At 34.5% G+C, this 21,869-nt stretch overlaps 1 protein-coding gene across 2 annotated transcripts in view; it reads right to left on the bottom strand.

The window, feature by feature from the left end:
• ccbe1 (collagen and calcium binding EGF domains 1) overlaps positions 1-21,869 on the bottom strand; it is a 99,758-nt gene that overhangs the window by 7,499 nt on the left and 70,390 nt on the right. Inside the window, exons 7-9 of one of the 2 annotated variants that reach the window (NM_001163923.1) lie at positions 20,485-20,596; positions 19,394-19,533; positions 3,338-3,373 (exon numbers count right to left, since the gene is read on the bottom strand). In NM_001163923.1, coding sequence (NP_001157395.1) covers positions 3,338-3,373; positions 19,394-19,533; positions 20,485-20,596 — 288 coding nt within the window. Of the gene's footprint in view, positions 1-3,332; positions 3,374-19,393; positions 19,534-20,484; positions 20,597-21,869 lie in introns of both variants that reach the window. The other variant, XM_017352782.4, reaches the window with a different exon arrangement.

The raw sequence follows: 21,869 nt of genomic DNA, 5'->3' as shown, positions 1-21,869 counted from the left end.
TAACAAGGAGGCTGAAGCCCATGGCCCCTAGCATCTGTTGCTAGAGCACCTTTTGAGGTCAGAGGAGTGAGGGTTACCTGCATAGCACTTTGCTAGCTGGCCTCTGTTACACTCACCCCCTCTAAACCTCACTCCCATCCCAAACGAGCCCCTACATGTAACCCTGAGCTGGGATCAAACTGGTGGTTTTTTGCATGGGAGTCAGTTGCTCTAACAAGGGGGCTAAAGACCATGGCCTATTGCGTCTGCCTAGCTGGCTTCTGTTACAAACATATGGGGGAATAACCTTGATTTTCAATCACAACAAATGAAAAGATTTCTTAATCCGACTATCATTTTCTAAAGCAAAAAAAAGAAAAGAACCTTTTATTTTCAACACTTTTTCAACATTTCAATTCAATGTATCCCATTGCTATATATCTTAATATTTTCTTGCTTAAATCAAAATGTGCATGACAATGTTTTCAAGGGAATAAACAGCCAAAAAACTAAATAAATAAATACATGTAGTAAATTCTGGCCTCTTAATTATTCCTAACGTTTGACTGACAAGTGTATATGTGAACGCAGATTGGTTTTGTTGTTTTAAATGTCTGAACACACAATTCATAATGAAACAAGTGTGTTCTGCATTATCAGAGTTGCTTTAAATGACCCCAGATTGGATTATCATGTGAAGTGTTTACACCTACTGTCAGTTGTTTTTCCCTGTAGATCAATTACAGTCCGAGTGGGACAATCAATCTGGTTAAAGTTAGTTAAACTGTTGACATATTTATAGCTAGCTACCTGAATAAGAACATCCGGATTAATCTGCAGTAATGAAAAGTCCATGTAACATGTTTGGGTCAAAGGCCAAATGCTGTTTGCAAGCATCAAAACAAGTGAAATACAGATTTTTTTTGGTCTCTGTATATTAGATTGATTATTTTTTTCATGCATTGTTCATCATACAAAAGTATAATGTCAATATATTAAATATTCAAATCACAGTGCAGCACCAAAACAAAAATTTATTAACATTTTAAATCTTTATTTCTTTCCACTATCATTCAAACCACTATGTTTTACCTATTTGCCAGAAAGATGTTTTTGTTTAATCATTTAAAATGAGTTGCAGTTCAGCATGTTTACTTATTTTGATCTACACTGAATAGACTTTGTAAAATAATAAGTCATACATCTTTACACATATTAATCTTTTACCATGAAAGTTTTATATGCCTGCATTTAATATGGTTCTTTGTAAAAATAAATAAATAAATAAAAAAACATAAAAAAGTTTTATAACACTCTTGATCCATGTCTTGATCCAAGTTCTTGATCTTTGTATCTAGGCTTTAAGGTTTAAGTAACCTACATTACGACTAGAATAAAACCAACCTTCTAGTTTACCACAATAATTTGACATAAAAGTAAGAAAAACAGTGGATATTGACTATTGTATTCGGTTGTAATGAGTTCCAGTTAAGCTTTTTGAAGATAATGTAAATCTCAGGTTTTCCCAAAATGCGTCTGTGAAGTTTGGGCTCAATAAATCTTATGAATTAAGTGTTAAATTACGCTGTAAATATTTACCTTTTTTTTGGAAGAAGCAAAGAACATGCTATATGACAGATTTAAATGTGCTTTTGATCCAGAAGGTAGAAATTTTAGCAAGTTGAAATTTTTAATGTATGTTTATTATTATTATTACTACTATTATTATTATTAGTAGTAGTAGTAATAGTAGTGGTATTAGTAGTAGTTTTTTTAAAGTTATTATGAAGCATGCTGGGATGTGTTTTTTTAACATTCTTTATCATATATTTTTTGTGATTTTGTTTTGTATGATGTGTCATGATGCTTCTGCCCTAATTGAATTGCCCCTTTCGGGATTAATAAAGTTGTCAAACTTAAAACTTTTTTTGTGTGTCTCTTTAAATGCAAATGCGCTGCTGCTGGCCGCCCCCTTTCCAAAAGTGGGTGTAGCCTTTACAGCTTGCGTCTTTGTGATGCTGTGTTCATACCAGACGCGATATGCGCCTATAAATTGTGCTATTTGCATGTAAATAGACGCGTGCCGTGAACATTAAGCTTACTTGCTTCATTCGCTCTTCAAATCCAATTAATTTAACACAACAGACGCGGATTCGTGTTATGGGTGGGGCTTCTGTCTGCCCGGTGACTCTAGCTTCGTTGCTAAATGGCCAACATGCGTTGATTTGTTTGGAGCTGTGTCTAAGTACAATTCTGTGTCGAATCCATTCAGAGGTGCACCCAGTTCTGTGAGTTCATAAACTCCTCCAGATACTGTACCTGGATGATGGAAGTTTTCAGCAGTGCTTCCGACTGAGCCAAGCCCAGTTTGATGAACTGTTGTCCGGTGTCGGCAGGAGGATTTCCCCTCGGGACACCAACAACAGGCACTTCATTACATAATGAAGGTCCTACATAATCACTCCCCTACATGAGAAAGCTCCTGATTGGTTAATGTGGCGCAAATGTCAGCAGAAGTTCAGATTTTTTAAACTCGAGCGATTAGTGCTGAAAGTGCGATACACGTGATTATTAAGCTTAATTATTTTAAATGTTGTTAAATACATACAACTTTATGCTAAAAGCAAAATAAACACAAAAGTTGCCATAAAGTTGGTTCTCTTTATGTGTATTAGGTCTGTGAAACAGTGTAAATTGGAAACGGAAACAATACAAGACTATATTATTCAATTTCAGGGTATTGTGATGTGTTTGTGGTGTTTAAAAGGAGTTCTGAAACATTGCTTATTGATATAAACTCACTTTAGGGTGAATTTGTCATGAAAAATGTAAAGGTTAACATAAAGACCTGTTTAAATAAAACCCCTTTAATTTTATTTGTAAAGCATGAGCTAGATCACATGTCTCAGTTTGGAAGTATATGACAGTTCTGTGGAAAGATTCACCAACAGACAGTAATATAATAGTGTGGTATGATAAATATGATAATATAAATCTATGAATAGCTTTGAGATCCTATGATTAGCTATGGTGTATTGTGAAATGTCTCAGTGTAACTATCGTCAATATTTAGACTAATCAAATTTGCCATTTCAAGAATGTACTAATGGTGTTTTGACATTCTCAACTATCTGCAATTCGTCACGCCACCTATGATGTCATATTTGAACATTTTGGGCTTTGGTCACTGACCCCGAAGCCATCCAAGAGTTTAATTTTATTAGTGATCAGTCACCATTGATCTTAAACATCTTCATCCTGTTTTCCCAAATATTTGCATTCCACGGATGGAAAACTGCCCTCAGCCAAGGCTTCAGAATTACAAAGAAAAGAGATAAAGATAGAAAACATACCGTACCTTCATGCCATCTCTCCCTGGAGCCCCAGGAGGACCCTGAAAACACACACACAAAACATCCCAATTAAACACACACCAAACATACACTGTAAAAAGTGAATAGTTGACTTTACTTAAAAAAAGAGAGTAAACTTGTCTTATGATTATTGAGTGGACAAACTGTTTGCATAATTATAAAATTTAAGTAAATGGATGATTTTTTTTAAAAGTAAAATCAACTTGTTGCTTTTAAGGCAACAGGTTTACTCACTTTCTTAGTAAAGTAATCACTTGTAATCACAGTGTCTCTGTTAAAAAAACAAAACTATTAAAAGACGAATAAATTATTATAAATGGTAAACATTATCAATGGCCAATTTCTCTTGTCCATATGCTTAACAAGAATATATTTTAAATATTTTTTAATCACAATTTTTTGCCATCAATAACTCACAAAACAACAGCATATACTGATAAGATAATGAGATAAGATAATCAATATAAGATAATCAATTCAGGTTCAGATAATGAGCTTTATTCAGTGTTAAAATGTGAGTTTAAACACAATTTGATGTGACATTTATTGCCACACTACTGAAAGCAGCTGCAGATAGTTCACATCCGATCTTGAAAATGACTAGCAGACTGTTCAGAACTGTGACTCAAGTGCAAATCATCAACATCAGTCACTCAGTAGCCTATTAATAATGTTGAAGAGGTTTATTATGCATTTCAAATGTCTCTTTGTTATCTTCAAAATTAAATTTGTTGCCATTGTAACTTGGAACTGTTAAGCTGACTTCATTTTTATAATTATGCTTGTTGTACTCACTTTTTTTTAAGTCAACTAATGCTTTTTTTACAGTGTTAGACTTTTAGCACGTCTGTTTTCAAATAATTACTGCAATTATTACAGAATTACATATTTGGTGCTTCATTAAGTCTAAAAAACTCTACAATTACAGCCTGTGATGAATTTAGAAGACTGAAGTCTGGATTTAAGTTACTGTCATTTTGCTAGATACAGAAAAGCTGAATATATATATGTACAGTATATATATATATACATACATACATATATATAAATATATATATATATATATATATATATATATATATATATATATATATATATATATATATATATATATATATATATGTGTGTGTGTGTGTGTGTGTGTGTGTGTGTGTGTGTGTGTGTGTGTGTGTGTGTATATATATATATTAAAAAAAAAAAAAAAAAAAAAAATATATATATATATATATATATATATATATATATATATATATATATATATATACACGCACACACATACATACACACATTCAATCAAACATTTATGCAACACCTTAGTTTAAGTACTAACTCTCACTGTTAACTAGTTGCTTATTACCCACCTATTATAAATATATTGGCTGTTTATTAGCTCTTATAAAATGAATATTGTGCATAATCATACTCTATAACATCACATTATCCCAATGTACCTAAACCCTACTAAACTACTAAAATGGTTTGATATTAGCGCGAATTGTACTTTAAATTAAAGTGTGACCAAAATTGTTAATATAGGCCTAGCTAATTGTTTTTGTTCAAATGCGTATCTAATTAAACATAAAACAGCTGAAGGGCAAATGAACCACTCAAGTCACTCCAAGAACGACATATTTACAATCATCATATCATGGATTTGATGGTCCCATTCATTCAGCTCTCAAATATTTTCACACATCAAATCATGCTTGTCCAGATCTCTAGGGCAAATCTGAGCCATATTCATAGTAGAATGGAAAACATGATTCATCGGTCTAAAAATACTGCTTTGAGCAGTTCATCTTTATGCGGGTGATTAAATAGAGCTGGTTCTGGGTCAGTGAAAACATCAACAGTGTTTTAGTAAAGACACAAAATACATGGATTCCTGGAGAGATCAATGATTTCTCATGACAAACTTTTTGATTTAATGGCTAATTTGTTAAAATTCGTACAATCTCATCCATATAATTTAGTATGATTTGTTGGGTGGAACGGTTGGGTTTAGGGGTAGGTTTTTGGACATTTTCGTACAACTGAACTGGCTAGTAACGTTTCCTCGAGAGGTCAGGCTGGACAGATAGAGGAGTCCCATAACTACACACTGCAAACGCTTTTTATCTAAGATTTTTGTTGCCTTGTTTCTAGTCCAAATATCAAAAAACTCTTAAATCAAGAAGCATTTAAACAAGCAAAGTATATTATCTTGTTTTAAGGAGTTATTTATTTATTTATTTTTTTTACCCAAAACACATTAAATAATCTGCCAATTGGGTTAGCAAAATAATCTTATGTCAAAGTATTTTTTGCTTATGCCTTTTGCAGATTAGTTTGTTTGTTTTAAAAAAAAACCACGTAATTTTTTTTTACATATTTTTTTATTTTTGTTGCTTGTCTAAAAATGCATCTTGATTTAAAAAGCTGTAGATATTTGGACTAGAAAAAATAAAACAAATCTAAGAAAACCTTTTTTTTATTTACAGTGCACATACAATGGTAAATATAATCAAAAAAGTAAAAAAAAAACCTTCAGATAAAAATATTAATGAAAACAATAACAAAAACTCTCATCTCACTAAGAGTGACTGGAATCAACACAGTTTCATCAAAATATAAAAAAACAAAGTATATGTGTGCCACAATTACTGGCACCCCTATGAATTCTTATGAGCACAATATATTTGAAACATGTTCCCTGTGATATTTGACATTTATTTAGTACACCTGGGTGACTAGAAACAGGAAACTGTTCAGCGGTGAGCTCCTGTTTCACAGGGCTACAAATACGAGGAAACATAAAGGCCAAACTCCCTCAGTCATTCATCACGATGGGGAAAACCACAGAACAGAGCTGGGATTTGCCATAAAAATTCGCTGAGCTTCACAAAATGGCAAGTGGTTATAAGAAAAGCTAAAACACTGAAAATGCCCATTTCCTCCATCAGGACAGTATTTGAGATTGTTTTGGAGAAAGGCAAAAATATCTAAAATGAACGCTGGCTTCAGCCACACATTTTCATAGTTTCTGGCTTTTTGGGCATCAATTTTCAAATCAGCTTCTGAAAGTCATTCTTTAGATATTAAACCATGCTCAATTATTTAGACTTCACCTTCAAATGTTTCTTATTCATTTTCACAACCAAATGCAATACATTTTGTTTAAAGATGTTTGAAGATGACAAGGAAACAGGCTTAGTCCAAATAATGCTAAAGGTTCAAAGAATCTTGGATCCGGTCCACGTTGAGAGCAGATAACTGTCATGGCCATCCATGAATCAAGTGCGCAGGACTGATTCTCTGCATTGATCCTGATGGCTAGTCTGATTTGCTGGAATCCTCCAAAATCTGAAATATTTTTATGACTTTTTGTTCTCTTTTCTTCAAATATGTTAAACTGCTTTGACACATTCTACATTGTAAAAAGAGCGGTAGAAAAATAAATGTATTGAAATTAATATTGTTTTGATTTAGGCCCCGTTTACACTAATACGTTTTAGTTTTAAAGCACATACGTTTTGCTATGGTTGCGCCATCACACTACGCCGGAGCTTTCGAGCAGCACGAACAGAGCATTTTGAAAACGCTGAAGCGGCTGTTTCATTCTAAAATACTGCTGCTTCGTCTCAGTGTGGATGGGGGAAAACGGAGACATCTGAAAACGGAGGCAGGGCTGCAGACATTGTGATTGGGGGTTTTCCCTCAATATTAAGTAGCCTACACACAGTTCAGTCTTCATCCTCTCCTTTTAAGTTCAAACTTCGCAAGTTTAATATGGAAAACAAACTCCAGGGACACGTAAAGTAAATCTTCAAAGGGAACGGTGTACTTTATAACCTTATTCACATAACCCTAGCTATTGTACGTTGTTTCACTTTCTTAACTATAAAATGAAAACATATATTAAAAACTGCTGTTTTGATGTTGATATGAGCAACTTAACAGACAGCAGAAATGTTGAGGCGTCGTGTAGCTACATATTTATATAACCGTCATCTTCACTGTGTGCATATTTATAACAAAACGGAGCCTTTCATTCTCATTGAAAATACGAAACATAGCCTCTCTTTTGCTGAATATTAATTTTAATAATCAATAATGGCCATTATAAAAGTATAACGTACAACAAGTTTATACAATATAGGAAAAAAAGGCAAGCAATCAGTCAATATACAGAATGTACATGGTTAAATTAAATATTAACTTATCTTTGCACTCAGCCAAAGCACGTTACCTGAGAACTTAGATATAGTTAGATATATACAACAAGATGAGTTAAAAATCACGTTTTACAAATATAGTGAGATTGGATACAGCGGTAGATCCTTGATGAACAGTCCGACGAGCACAGCTCTCATCTGGGTAGATGACTGCCTGGAGCTCAGACGTCCACATGCATATGCTGCAGCGCATGCCAGAGTGTGTGTGTGGTCATCTGATGTGCATTTTAAGTGGTGTTGTGTAGACGGAGAGCTGTTCACAAACGCTGGGTGACACCCTAGTGTGGATGCGGATTGTTTTCATTCTAAAACGCCGTTTTAAAACTAAAACTTACTAGTGTAAGCAAGAAAGTTTCAACTAACTGCGACTATTTGTTAATAGATTTGAAAAGTTGAAGTCTTTAAATTCTTTTAATTAATATTTAACCTCTCTGATTGACAAACATCAATAAAAACTAAACTGAGTTAAACTTTGGACCAGTTTACACGAATACAATTTTTGTTTTAACACTACCCCAAAGTTTTCGATCCCCTGAAATGGAACTTTTGAAATGCTGAAGAGGCCATTTTCATTTTAAAATACTGGTAATCCATGCTAGGAAGGAGGAAAACAGAGACATCTGAAAATGGAGCTATACGCAATAACGATTATCAGAGGAAATGCATGGTAAAATTATACCCTGTCCCTTGCTGCAGTAGTAGTGTATTCCAGAGCATGTGTATGGTCACATGATGTATGTTTTCAGCACTATAGTGTGGATGGTGACCTCTTTAGAAATGCTAGATGAAACACCAGTGTGGATGTTAATCGATTTTCTTCAAAAACAATGTTTTAAAACTAAAATGCATCAATGTAAAACGGGCCTGAAGGACATTCCAGTCAACAAGGAGTCTGAAAAAGGCTATGGTCTGTTCGAGTGGCAAAATAAGTGTCACACAGGAGAAATGTAGAAGTTTGTTGGGGTCTTGGTGTCAGAAAGTCTTAAACTATAAACTGACATTATGAGTTGTTTTATTTCAACAAAAGAAACAGCTTCCACATCCAAAAACAAGTCAAGTATCTTGAGCTTTTTGTTAATATTTTAAGCAAAAGGTTAAACAATAAAGCCTTTTCCTACTGGTATTTAACAGGCGGGCCAATAAAAGTGTTAAATTAATGCTAAAACAGGATAATCCCACAGACGCGACTGGTGGCAGATCCATTTTTCAAGCCCACTTTTACAAACTGCATTGCTTCTCATTCGTCAAATTAAATGAAGAAACTCTGAACACTTGTTATGAGTTATTTCTATATCCTGGATTCATAAATTATTACACAACTCCAGAAGTATTTTTCTTTATTGAAGATTCCTGCTTCAGAGACATGGTCTAACGCGTTAAAAGCAAAAGGTTATGTCCATTGAAACGTTTACGACGGGGGTCCTTGGGAAGCACACGGGCCAAAAAAAGCAACCCATGTGCAGAATAACGCAGGCAGTCTTTTCCCTGTTATTGCCATTATCATTTATCAACATGCAGAGGTAGGATGGATGTTGTGCTTGGGCATATTGAGAAATGTATTGTTTCTACGCAAAACAAACTGTGACAAATGCTTGGCACACGACCAGCTGTTTGAGAGGATATATATATATCATCCAGTGATCAAAAAGGACAGGGAATCAGAATGATAAAGGAGCAAGAACAGAAGAAAAGAAGATCAAAAGTGACTCCCGTTACCCATCTTAGTTTCCACCCCACCTGCAAAAGACACCCCCCTTCAGGGAGTCAGAGGTCAGCCAGCTGAAGGTCAGGGGTTTCAGAGGACACGTGTTCACACGCCGGCCCAGCGGAGGAGACCCAGCTACACATGAGCCCAGAGAGATGAAAATCTGCTGCTTTCTTGCAGCTACACTCACACACACACATTATTATGTATAAAAAAATGCAATTCAACTATTATTATATAAATAATTATCAAAATATTTGTAGATTGACTTTAGTTATACATTTTTATATGAATGATTTTATAACATTTATTTATTAATAAATTATTCATTTATTAATTAGTAATTAAAAATTTAAATCACATTTTAAATAGAAGTATAGGGATCTTGTCTGAAGAGAATCAAGCTATAGTCATATTTATAATTTATTATTTATAGAAATGATTTATTATATAATATTAATTATAAAATAGATATCAAAACATTTATAGATTGAATTTAATTATACATTTTAATATTAACTATTTAATAGTAATTAATTATTTATAAAGTATTTAATAAATTAATATAAAAAAATATAAAAATCACATTTTAAATAGAAGTTTAGGGATCTTAGGAATCAAGACAGTCATACCTATACTTACAGAAATGATTTATTATATCCTATTAATTATAAAATAATAATTTTCTATCTTGTCTGAAGAGAATCAAGACAGTCATATTTATACTTTATAAATTATTTACAGAAATGATTTATGAGATATTAATTATAAAATAAATATTAAAATATTTATAGATTGATTTTAATTATACATTTAATATTAAATATTTTATATTATGTATTAACTTACTAAATTTTCAATGAATTACTAATAAAAAAATCTAATCACATTTTAAATAGAAGTATAGGGATCTTACCTATACTTAATTATTTACAGAAATTATTAATTATATCCTATTAATCATAAAATAAATATAAAAACATTCATAGACTGATTTTAATTATACATTTTAATATTAAAAACTGCAATATTAATTACGTATTCATAAATTATTTAATGAATTACTAATAAAAAATTTAAATCACATTTTAAATAGAAGTTTAGGGACTATTCTAAAGGAAAATGAGTGAGTAATTAAATTAAATATTATAATTAAATTAAATAACACGATGACCAACTAGATTATTAATTAATAATATTTAATTAACAATGAACATTTGAATATTAATACATTTAAAATGATTAATAAATGTAATGCCACTTTAAGTAAGCATTTTAATATAACCTTTCAAAAATAATAAATTATGAATTTTTAAAAACTTTGAAATAAATCAAATAAAGAAATCTCATCCTTATAAATCAGAGATCTATAGCAGCAATCTTGATAACTCTTTAATGTGCACGCAATTAAAAAAAAAAAAACTGGCCCCATTGATTTCTATACCGAGACCACTCTAAGCAATTTTTAAAAAATGTCATTTTAATAAAGATGATTATTGGACAAAAGGTCAACCAGGTGATTATGATGTCGTTATCTTCTTTTCCCCATCACATCCAATCAAAACGATGCAAAATCAACAAAGCAATGTCCTGGTAGCCATTCATAACATCATAGTGGTGTTTCTTTAATAAATTAATTAATTTGTACTTGAAGAGTATACTTTTTGTTTGAATTAGGAAATATTACAAGTAGTGTTATGAAATTGGGTCCTTGTATATAGCTTTTAAACATGTTCAATCTAATAAGGCACACTAGTCAAAAAGAAAAAATTGAAATGGTACTTTTGTGTGTGTGTCTTGGCTCAGTATTAAATGTAAACAAAGTCCTATGTGAATGTAAACGGTTTGGAAATAAAAAAGATATGTGTCAAAACATTACCCATGACCAGTGTCAAAAATGTCCCAATCTCCTCATGTGAATCTAGATCTAGACGCACCCATGACAAGCAGGATATTTTATTGCAATCTCATTGATTTAAAAGCCAACAGCTCATATGCTGGAAGTGCAAAGACTTTTACACAAGACTAAACTGCAAATGAAACAGATCCTGCACCTGCTGATTAAGTTTCAGTCTTACAAGCCTGCTGAAACTATTATAGTCTGCTGTATAAGCAAACAAGAAGTGGAACTGCATCTCAAAAACAAAGGCTTCCATGGCTACGAGAGCTCAAAACTGATTATGTCCCAAATAAGACCAGACATTGCAGATTTACTCAGCATTCATGACCTTAGAGTAAAAATATTTTAAGCACAAATCTTAAAGGGATACAGTAGATCAAACAAAAATGACAGGAGTTTCAACATGTACTGTAGATGACTTTTTTTCAGTAGTAGTTCATTAACAGAATAATTGGTCACCATTGACTTACTTGTTCCGTTAATGGTCACATTGGCTTTCATAGTATTTTTTCTCTCTACTATGAAAGTCAATAGTGACCATCACTTGTTTGAGTACCAACATTTTTCAAAATATCTTAAAACTGGTTTAGAACAGGAGAAAGGAGAGTGAACATGTACGAATGCTCATTCTGGAACTGCACCACTTCATTAAATTCTTTTAAAGTTTTAGTATGTAAGGTTTTGACTCTTTTAAAGCATAGAAACACAACAAGTTTGCAGATATTTAAGGAACATACTAAAAAACCTGTTTATATAAAAAACAACAGTCAGATATTCTGCCTTTAAAGGGGTGTTTCATGTTGGAATGTCTGTTTTTCTTTTGGTCCGTGTAACTCCGCCCACTATCAGTTTAACCAATAGGATTTCAGCACTCCAGGCTGCCTTGGTGAAAAACACTGCATATTTATGATGCCAAATGAAAGTGGTAAGAATTAGAGATTTAACATTCGACACTTCCTAAAAAGCTTTCGCCCAGCGTGATCAGCGTTTACATCTCATAATGAATAAGAGCCAACTTACGGAAATAACTATCTACATAAATAAACACTGACTCTAACTGCAACATATACTGTTGAAGTCAAAACTATTCGGCCTCCTTTGGATTTTTATTTCTTTTTCAAAAATTTCCCAAATTATGTTTAACAGAGTAATGAATTTTTCACAGTATTCCTGATAAAAAAGAGAAAGTCTGATTTGTTTTATTTTGGCATGAATAAAAACAGTTTTAATTTTTAAATGTGCAGTATGTACGTTTGAGCACGTCTGGTTCAAAAAACACGCAAGCGCAGGTTGCCAGATTGATGACACCAACATATCAGGGATTCAGCATGTACATTTAATAATGTTAAGGAGGTTTAATATGTATTAATTATATTATATTACCTTACCTTCATCGGAGTGCAGTAGGTGCACTATTCTGTGCTTCTAAATGGCTGTATTTAAATTTCTGTCATGTTTCGTTTGGTGCAAACAGCTAAATTGCTTATTGCTGCAATCTCATCACGTAGCATATTGTTAAAGCAGAGTCATAATGTAACCTGCTCACCTAATATTAAGTTAATATTTTTATTATTTGTTAATTAATAACCACCTCATGTGGAACTCTGATTCTGCTTCTCATTTCGGAGTCTGCAACTGTCCACCAGGTCGCATTTCGGTCACTGACACATGCTTTGAGAGCCGTCCTGACTAAATGAATGAAATACGTGGTTTTCCATGAAGGCAACTCAAATATAATTGGCTAAACTGGCATTGGGCATGTTAAATAATCAAAACAAAGATAGACGTTCTGGCACGTAAAACACATTTTTAAAGCAGAATATCTGACTTCAGAATTGTTTTCCAGATGTTTACTCAGCATGCTTCCTAAATATCTGCAAACAAATTATAGTATATGCTTCAGAAGAGTCAAAAACCTACACACAGTACCTTTAACTTGCCTAGCTAAGCTAATTAACCTAGTTAAGCCTTTAAATGTCACTTTAAGCTAAATACTAGTATCTTGAAAAATATCTAGTAAAATAGTATGTTCTGTCATCATGGTAAAAATAGAAATCAGTTAATAGAAATTAGATATTAAAACTATTAATCTCCTATAAAATCTCCTTTCCGTTTAACAAAAATTGGGCAAACAAATATACAGGTTAGGGTTGGTTCAGTGGACAATGCCATCGTCCATCGTCCATCGCAGATGGCCGATAGACATCTTAATGCTGAGCCGGCATCCCGATTCTTCGCCCAGCTCCTATCGCAGCAGCAACAGGCTTGCGTAAAATACAAACTCAGGCCCCGTTTACACTTATGCGACTTTTAATGCCATTTTAAAACGAAAACGATTCACATCCACACAGGCGTTTCACCTTGCATTTCTGAAAAGCCCTCCGTCCTACGGAACCCCGGAAGGGACGTAGTGGAGGAGAAAAAAAATGGGTGGGTGAAAAAAAAATAATGGGTGAAAGAAAAAAAATGGGTGGGAGGAAAATATATATTTCTAAGTTTTTTGCGTTCTCTCGCAAAGTATTGCGTTCCCTCGCAAAGATGTTTTGCGTTCCCTCGCAAAGATGTTTTGCGTTATCTCGCAAAGATGTTTTGCGTTCCCTCGCAAAGATGTTTTGCGTTATCTCGCAAAGATGTTTTGCGTTATCTCGCAAAGATGTTTTGCGTTCCCTCGCAAAGATGTTTTGCGTTCCCTCGCAAAGATGTTTTGCGTTATCTCGCAAAACTGTTTCTCCACAAACACTTCCTGTTCACTGCACTCACGTAAACCCTCCCGTTTTTGCCGAAATTCTCCCGTATTTTACCATTCTATCCCACTTTCTTTACATTACTGTGCGTATGCTACCTATGAACCAGTGAATGCGTGTATAAGCGCTGACTGACAGACGCGCTTCGTACAATAAACTGATCCCAGATCAGCGTCTGTACACGCCATTTACAGAGGAGCGGGTGTATGTTTAAACAGACAAATACACTGAATAATATGAAACATCTCCGTCCTGCATGTTTTATTTTAAACAGCTTATTTTCTCTTAAATGAGCACAAACAGTTTCTAAAGTAATGGACTGCTTTCATTATAGATCTGTGCATTCTTACAGAGACACCTCTGTTATCAAACTAAACAAAATTAAGTTTAGTTAACAAACTAAAAAAAGATTCATTTGCTGCGCACTTGTTTGATAACAGAAGTGTCCCTTTAAATGGCGCGTACAGACGCTGATCTGGGATCAGTTTATTGTATGGAGCGCGTCTGTCAGTCAGCGCTTAAACATGCATTCACTGGTTCAGAGGTTGCAAAGTGAAAGGCGACAATCAGCGCACAGTAATGTAAAGAAAGTGGGATAGAATGGTAAAATATGGGAGAATTTCAGCAAAAACGGGAGGGTTTACGTGAGTGCAGTGAACAGGAAGTGTTTGTGGAGAAACAGTTTTGCGAGAGAACGCAAAACATCTTTGCGAGGGAACGCAAAACATCTTTGCGAGATAACGCAAAACATCTTTGCGAGGGAACGCAAAACATCTTTGCGAGGGAACGCAAAACTTTGCGAGAGAACGCAAAAAACTTAGAAATATATATTTTCCTCCCACCCATTTTTTTTCTATCACCCATTATTTTTTTTTACCCACCCATTTTTTTTCTCCTCCACTACGTCCCTTCCGGGGTTCCGTACCGTCCACACTATACCGCTGAAAATGCACATCACATGACCACACACACTCTGTGCTTCACACGTCTGAGCTTTAGGCAGTCAGCATATGCTTTAAACACAAAACCCCAGAGAGCAGTGCACGTCAGGCAGTTTATCAAGGATAAATCACTGGATCGGGTCTCATTGTAGTTGTTAAACATGATATTTAATTTATTTTGTCTATCTAACGACTCTTCTGTCTTTTGAATCTATCAGGTAACGTGTCAGCATCAGTACACTGCTTCATTCTTTCGCTTTCACGCTTTTACTTAATAATTTTAGCAAAAACCTCAGATACTGTTGGTTGGTTGCTGTTGGTTGTGCTGTTGGTTGTTACTAACCAAGTTTCTCGACGCCATTATAGAAACACAGATTACTCTGCCTATTCATGCCAGAGTCCTAAGGAAAAAGTGATTGACAGGTGGTAACTTGTGTGTAACTTATCTTTATTTATTTATGATTTGGTTATGGGTAAAACAAAGACCATGCAGGTCAGGTAGTTGAATTGGTAGACTACAAATAATAAATTCATTATCATTCGTTCATTCATTCATTCATTCATTCATTCATTTTCTTTTTGGCTTAGTCTTTTTTTTATTCTGGTGTCGCCACAGCGGGATCAACCACCAACTTATCCAGTATATGTTTACGCAGCAGATGCTCTTCCAAACGCAATCCATCACAGGGAAATTAATTCATTATGAATTAATAAATTAATCATAAATAATTAATTTGACGTTGATGATGCCATTGTCCATCACGATGTTTCACATTATACATTGTACGATGACAAATTGGTCGACATCACCCAACCCCAATACAGGGGGGTAAATAATTCTGACTTCAACTGTAAGTATACATTAGATTACAGTGTAAAATTGAATACTTTTATTGTCACTTGTGCTCAGTTTTATTGGTGATGTCAATTTAGCAACCTGTGTGTGTGGGGGTGTGTCAAGTCTTAAGAAAAGGACAAAAAAAAAAAACTCTAATATTTTGAATTTGGACTGCAATACTCAAATCAACCACTAGGTTCTACATACAGCACCTTTAAGTTGAACTTTTGAGGTGAACTATGCCTTTATGTACAGTATATATAAAGAAAGCATTCAGTGACAATTCCAAGGTCAACCAACAACACATCAAAGTCCTCTACAAATATCTGTGGTCAAGAACTTCGGATGTCATCTCCATAGGCTACAAACACATATGCTGCAAAGTGATGCTTCTGCTGAAAAGGTTAACATGAGAAAGTGTGCTGCATTTCACAGAGCCTGTAATTTGAGCGTGAAAAGTGTGAGATGATAATTCATTATGTGCGTCAGGTTGAGTCTGGAAGAATGTGTGAAAGAGTAATGAAGGTTAACAGTCCGTAACAGGAAGTGTAAAGCGTGTCGCCGTCGACAGAAACCACAGGTCAACGAGCTCCAACACCTTCATGCTGTGCCTAAAATCAAGCTTGGCTCTATTAATCTGTGAATGTGAGGAGTGAAAAATGAAGAAATTAAGACCAAGCATAATTAGGAAGTTACTCAGTATCTTAAGAATGTAAGTGTAAAGTAATGTTTATTTTCTTTACTCAATCCTGGAGGCCTGGATGTCCTGGAGAAGTTGTGCTTAAATGCCTGTTCCCACCAAATTTAGATTATCCAGCAGAAGATTTCAAACACAATATTGCATCTTTATTAACAATTCAATCCCTGTCGAAAATAATGAATTGTGGTAATCCATCATTGGATTGGATCCAGAGTAGAGAAAATTCTCTAGTTATAGGTTTTGCAAACATTTCTTTTTTAAATGCGTTTTAATAGTTTTAGCTTTACATAGTCTGTGTTTATATATACACTACCTAACAAAAGTCTTGTCTTCGATCGCAGTTGTAAGAGCATTAAATAATTACTTGATCATTTGGGAAAGTGGCAGAAGGTTTTTCTTTTTTTTTTGTTAGATGAATCATCTGTTGAACTGCATCCCAATCATCACAAATACTGCAGAAGACCTATTGGAACTCACATGGATTCAAGATTCTCCCAGAAATTTGTCAAGTTTTGTAAAGGAAAAATTATGGTTTGGGGTTAAATTTAGTATGGGGGCATGCAAGAGATCTGAGTCTGAGGTATCAAGACATTTGTGCTGCCCATTACATTAGCAAACCACAGGAGAGGGCAAATTCTCCTTCTTATACTTCAGCCTTCACATCAAAGTTCCTGAAAGCAAAAAAGATCAAGGTGTTCCAGAATTGGCCAGACCAGTCACCAGACATGAACATTATTGAGCATGTCTGGGGTAAGATGGAGGAGTCCTGCAAGAACGCTTTCTTTGCCATTGCAGATGACTTTGATCTCTAGTCATTGCAGAGATGTATGGATGCAGTTAAGTCACAATACTTTTATCTAAGCAAAGTCAGATGTTACTGTCCTAATTAAATAATTAAAAATCAAGGCATATTTCATATAAAATAAGCGTAATCTAGAGGCCTTTGCCTTTCATATAAACCACTTCAGAAACCAAATGAACCAAATACCAAATCAACTAGAATTATTATTTCTTGTTCCTAAAACTTGTATAGGCAACAAGACTTTTGTCAGTTAGTGTATACATATACAGAGATTGAGATTGAGAGTGTATACACCTGAACTAAAGAATGGAAAACATTAGTGAAGCTAATATGGAAAGTGACTGAAACTGCAATTCATTGACGACCCACTGGGGGCTGGCTCCAAAAGAGCAATTTTCCATTGACTTTCATGTTAAAATGCCCAACTTTACAGCAGAAAAAGGTGTTTACAGCCTGCTACAAATGAATGTGGTGTTTATAGCTAACATTACCCTTCATGACTTTGATGGAGTTGAATTTTTTAATAACTCATCCGTTTAATTTATATTAAGCCTCACAATTCTGCATAATTATGGATGTGGTCACTTGATTGACAGGTCTCTGCTGCCCACCACCACATCACTGCAGCTCATTCATTGTGGTGTATTGTATACAACCAAGCAAATGAACCAAGAATCAGTCACGTTTAATAAAGTGTTATGCGTTTCACCCAAAGAAAACTGATCAAAACCAAGTAAATTACAATCAGGCATCTCCAGCTCCACCCACACCCCATCTCTATGTCCATTTTTTGGTTACCAAGGAACAAATCGTGTCTGAGTCTGCGAAATGATGTGCTTACAAAAAGGCAACTGTTGGCCCCGCCCACTTCTATCTTTACTTGCACTCTTCAGTAATCTCTGGGTGATATCACAGACACTACATCCTTTTTTTTCTATGCTTAGCACCCAAACTACAGGACACTGTGACAAAAAATGTGATTGCGGTCTACTTCCATGTGACTGAATAGGCACTGAAGCTCTTAAGCGTTTATTTAGCGACACGTCTGTGTGTACATGACGACTACAACTAAACCACAGCAGGAAAGCAGATTTCCAGAAACAGGACAGTGCATGGTTGCTTGACATCCTTGAACCTGCTTTAGGAAGCACATCCTTCAGGAAGTCATAACAAAAATGGACACCCAACAAGACTCATGTTCAAGAATGCAAAGCCCAGATGTCACGAAAACAGACGCCAAGCCAAAAAAGCCAAGTTATCTTCATTGAGCTTAATGATGACAAATGACAACAGAAAACAACACCACTGCCCCGTGACCCAAGCCAAATAAAGCATTATGAAAGATTCAGATTTAATAGAGCTGCGCAATCAGATTGTGTGTGCATGCTAGGCTAATTCACAGCAAATAATTATTCACTGCATTTTGACGTGTAATCTTATAACATAAATCACAATTTATTGTATTATTGAATATTAGCACGTCTAGACCAGGGATTCTCAACTGGTTTGGCCATGGGACCCACATTTTTACATGGTCATCAAGCCGCGACCCACATTTTTAGAAACTATTATATAATTTTAGGAATTATACATAATTTGTATTTATTTGTTAACATAAACAAGTAGTGACAGATAAATCATAAGAAATTCACCAAGACTTACAAATAAACAATATTTTATTGCTGTCATTTAACAAATTAGATCAAATTATAGAAATATCACAAAGTAAAAACGACAAATACTTTTAATAATAAACTGTTAATAAAACATATTTTCCGGTTTCTAAATGTTTTGATTTAGAGGGTTTCATGATCTCTCATGACAGCACCTCACTACATAAGACACTGAGGCTTTAGGTCTTTGTTGTCGTCAATATATATATATCCATACTTTACATAATCGGGGTCGAACTTGTGCTTTGACATATTTGTTGCAATAATTAAATGAAATTTCACATGTCAAACTGTAAGGTTGTTGCGCACGTATTTCAAAATAAAAGTCAGGTATAAGCAAAATAAGTATAAAATTGTAACTTTTTTTTTTTTTTTTTTACCACACACTCCGCGACCCACTGAAAATGTTCCCACAACCCACTTTTGGGTCGTGACCCACCATTTGAGAAACACTAGTCTATACAACACCTGATAAAGCAAGGTTTCAGAAGCTTCTAGGTTGTGAAAGTGGATTGATACGCACCACTGGGCCACGTCGACCCTGTTTGATATGCGACAGGTCAGGGGAGGGTCCAATGGGTCCCATGTCACCTCTGGGACCAGGTAAGCCTGGTGGCCCCATCTGTCCAGGAGAGCCAGAGGATCCTTTGGCTCCAGGCGTCCCTGAGAGACAATATAAAGTGAGAAGACTAGCATTAGCAAACGACAGACACAGAATAATAAGCAGCAGATACAGTTGAAGTAAAAATAAATTAGCCCTCCTGTCTTTTTTTTTTTTTTTTTAATATTTTCAAATATTTCCCAAATGATGTTTAACAGAATTTTTCACAGTATTTCTGATAATATTTTTTCTTCTTGAGAAATTCTTATTTGTTTTATTTCGGCTAGAACAAAAGCCATTTTAAAAACCATTTTAAGGTCAATATTATTAGCCCCTTTAAGCATTTTTTGGGATTTTTTGTCTACGGAACAAAACATTGTTATTGTAACGTTAAACGGATGCTGAAAAGGGAGGTGCGGATCCAAATGCAGGTTTAATGAGAATTGTCAGGTAAGCAACAGTCAACACAGGAGCAAACAGGTACATGCAGGTAAATCCAGAGTCATAGTGAAATAAAGGCTGACAATTTAAAAAAGCAGGCAGCAGACAACGTAAACAAACAAAACAAAGCAAGGGTCAAACACAGAAGGCAAGGAAAGGAAAAGGCGTCGTAATGTTTACAGTTCAGTATAACAAGACTCAGCATTGATGTAAGAGTGAGTGCTCTCTTTAAAGTCCAGGTAATAAATGATGAGCTTCAGCTGTGTCTTCAGCTAGGCCGTTAGAGATCTGCAGCTGTTAGATCACTGATAATCATAACAGTTACACAGTGACTTGCTTAATTATTCTAACTTGCCTAGTAACCTAGTTAAGCCTTTAAATGGCACTTTAAGCTGAACACTAGTATGTTGAAAAATATCTAGTCAAATATTATTTACTGTCATCATGGCAAAGATAAATGAAATCAGTCATTAGAAATGAGTTATTAAAACTACTATGTCTAAACTTATTTTAAACTGAAGAAATGTATACGGGAAGTAAAAATTCTGACTCTAACTGTACATACAACTCACCTGCAGGCCCAGGAGGCCCTGGAGGTCCAGGTAAAAATGAATTTGTCGTCATCATCATTTTTTCATTGGTCATCTGCTTATTGATCTCGGTGTTGCTCGACAATAAGGACATCTAAGGAAAGAAGAGATAAACAAAACACACAGATCATCACGCTGGCTCTCGTACTGCAGGACTGAACAGAAATGTGAAATAGATAACTTTTGGATTAAAAACTCAACAGAACTTATAATAAAAGATTTTAGTTAAGATATCCATGAAAAGTAATTTACAAATGAATATTTAATCAAATTTGAATATTGAATAGTTTATAGAGTTTAAAATGAAAAGTTAATTATTAATTTAATTCTTTACTCTTGCTCATGCCTTGACTCTCTCTATATGCAAACTGTGGAGTATTAATTGGAATGAATGTTCAGGAAAGTATCTTAATATTTCAGTACTAAAATAAAAAATCTATACATATAAAAAAATGTGTAAACAAATTAATAAACTGCTAATAAAAAGATTGTAATGAAATAAAAATAAATAAATAAATAAATAAAACCTTGGCCAGGCAAATCCAAACTAATGGGGCCCTGTCATACACCTGTGGCACAATAAGGCGCCAGATGTGTTTGGCACGATTTGTTGCTATTTTCAAACCAGCACAACCATAAATTTAACGTTTTGCGCCACCTTGTTTAAATAGCAAATCTATTTGCACCACTTTGTGGACATGCTGGTCTGAAAGGAGGCATGCTAAGGTGCATTGTTGGTGCGTTGCAATTTTGAGGAACTAAAATCGACCCTGCCATTAACCAACTAAAAGCTGGTCTAAATCCAGAACAGAGTGTGTTAGTTATGCATAATACTAATATTTGTTTTAATAAAAACAAGTTTTAAGAGTTTAAAAACAAGATTTGTCCACCTGTCAGGTTTTGGAGACGTCTGCATCACCATATGGGGCATAAGAATAAGAAGTGTGTTTGGAAATAACTCACACTTCATTTTTGTTGTTCATTTATTTGTTTGCTTGAAATTAGAACTTAATTACGAAATAGTTTTTAACAAACAAATTTGAATATGTAGGCTAATAGATGGAGTGCGTTCAACACCATTTCCTTACTCCACAAAAGTAAAGGAGTAAAGAGTAAAAGTAAAAAGAAATTAAAGAGGCTGAATGGAGGAGGCTTGTTCTTTATCCTTTCGCTGCAGATGGTCCGTTTTCTCGCCAGTGAAGCACTCAGTTTTTATACTTGCAAAGTTCACCATGTAAAAATCAAATGCGCCATGGTGCGACGTAACTGAATCTTAAAGGGAATGGGAGATGAGACTCTAATGGCTTAATGGACATAACGTTCAAAACACACCCATAACTCATTAAAAGAATAAGCACAACCCTGTT

The sequence above is a fragment of the Danio rerio genome, chromosome 21, assembly GCF_049306965.1.
Source record: "Danio rerio strain Tuebingen ecotype United States chromosome 21, GRCz12tu, whole genome shotgun sequence".
NCBI classification, from domain to species: Eukaryota; Metazoa; Chordata; class Actinopteri; order Cypriniformes; family Danionidae; genus Danio; species Danio rerio.
This window is presented reverse-complemented; position numbering and strand designations above follow the sequence as displayed.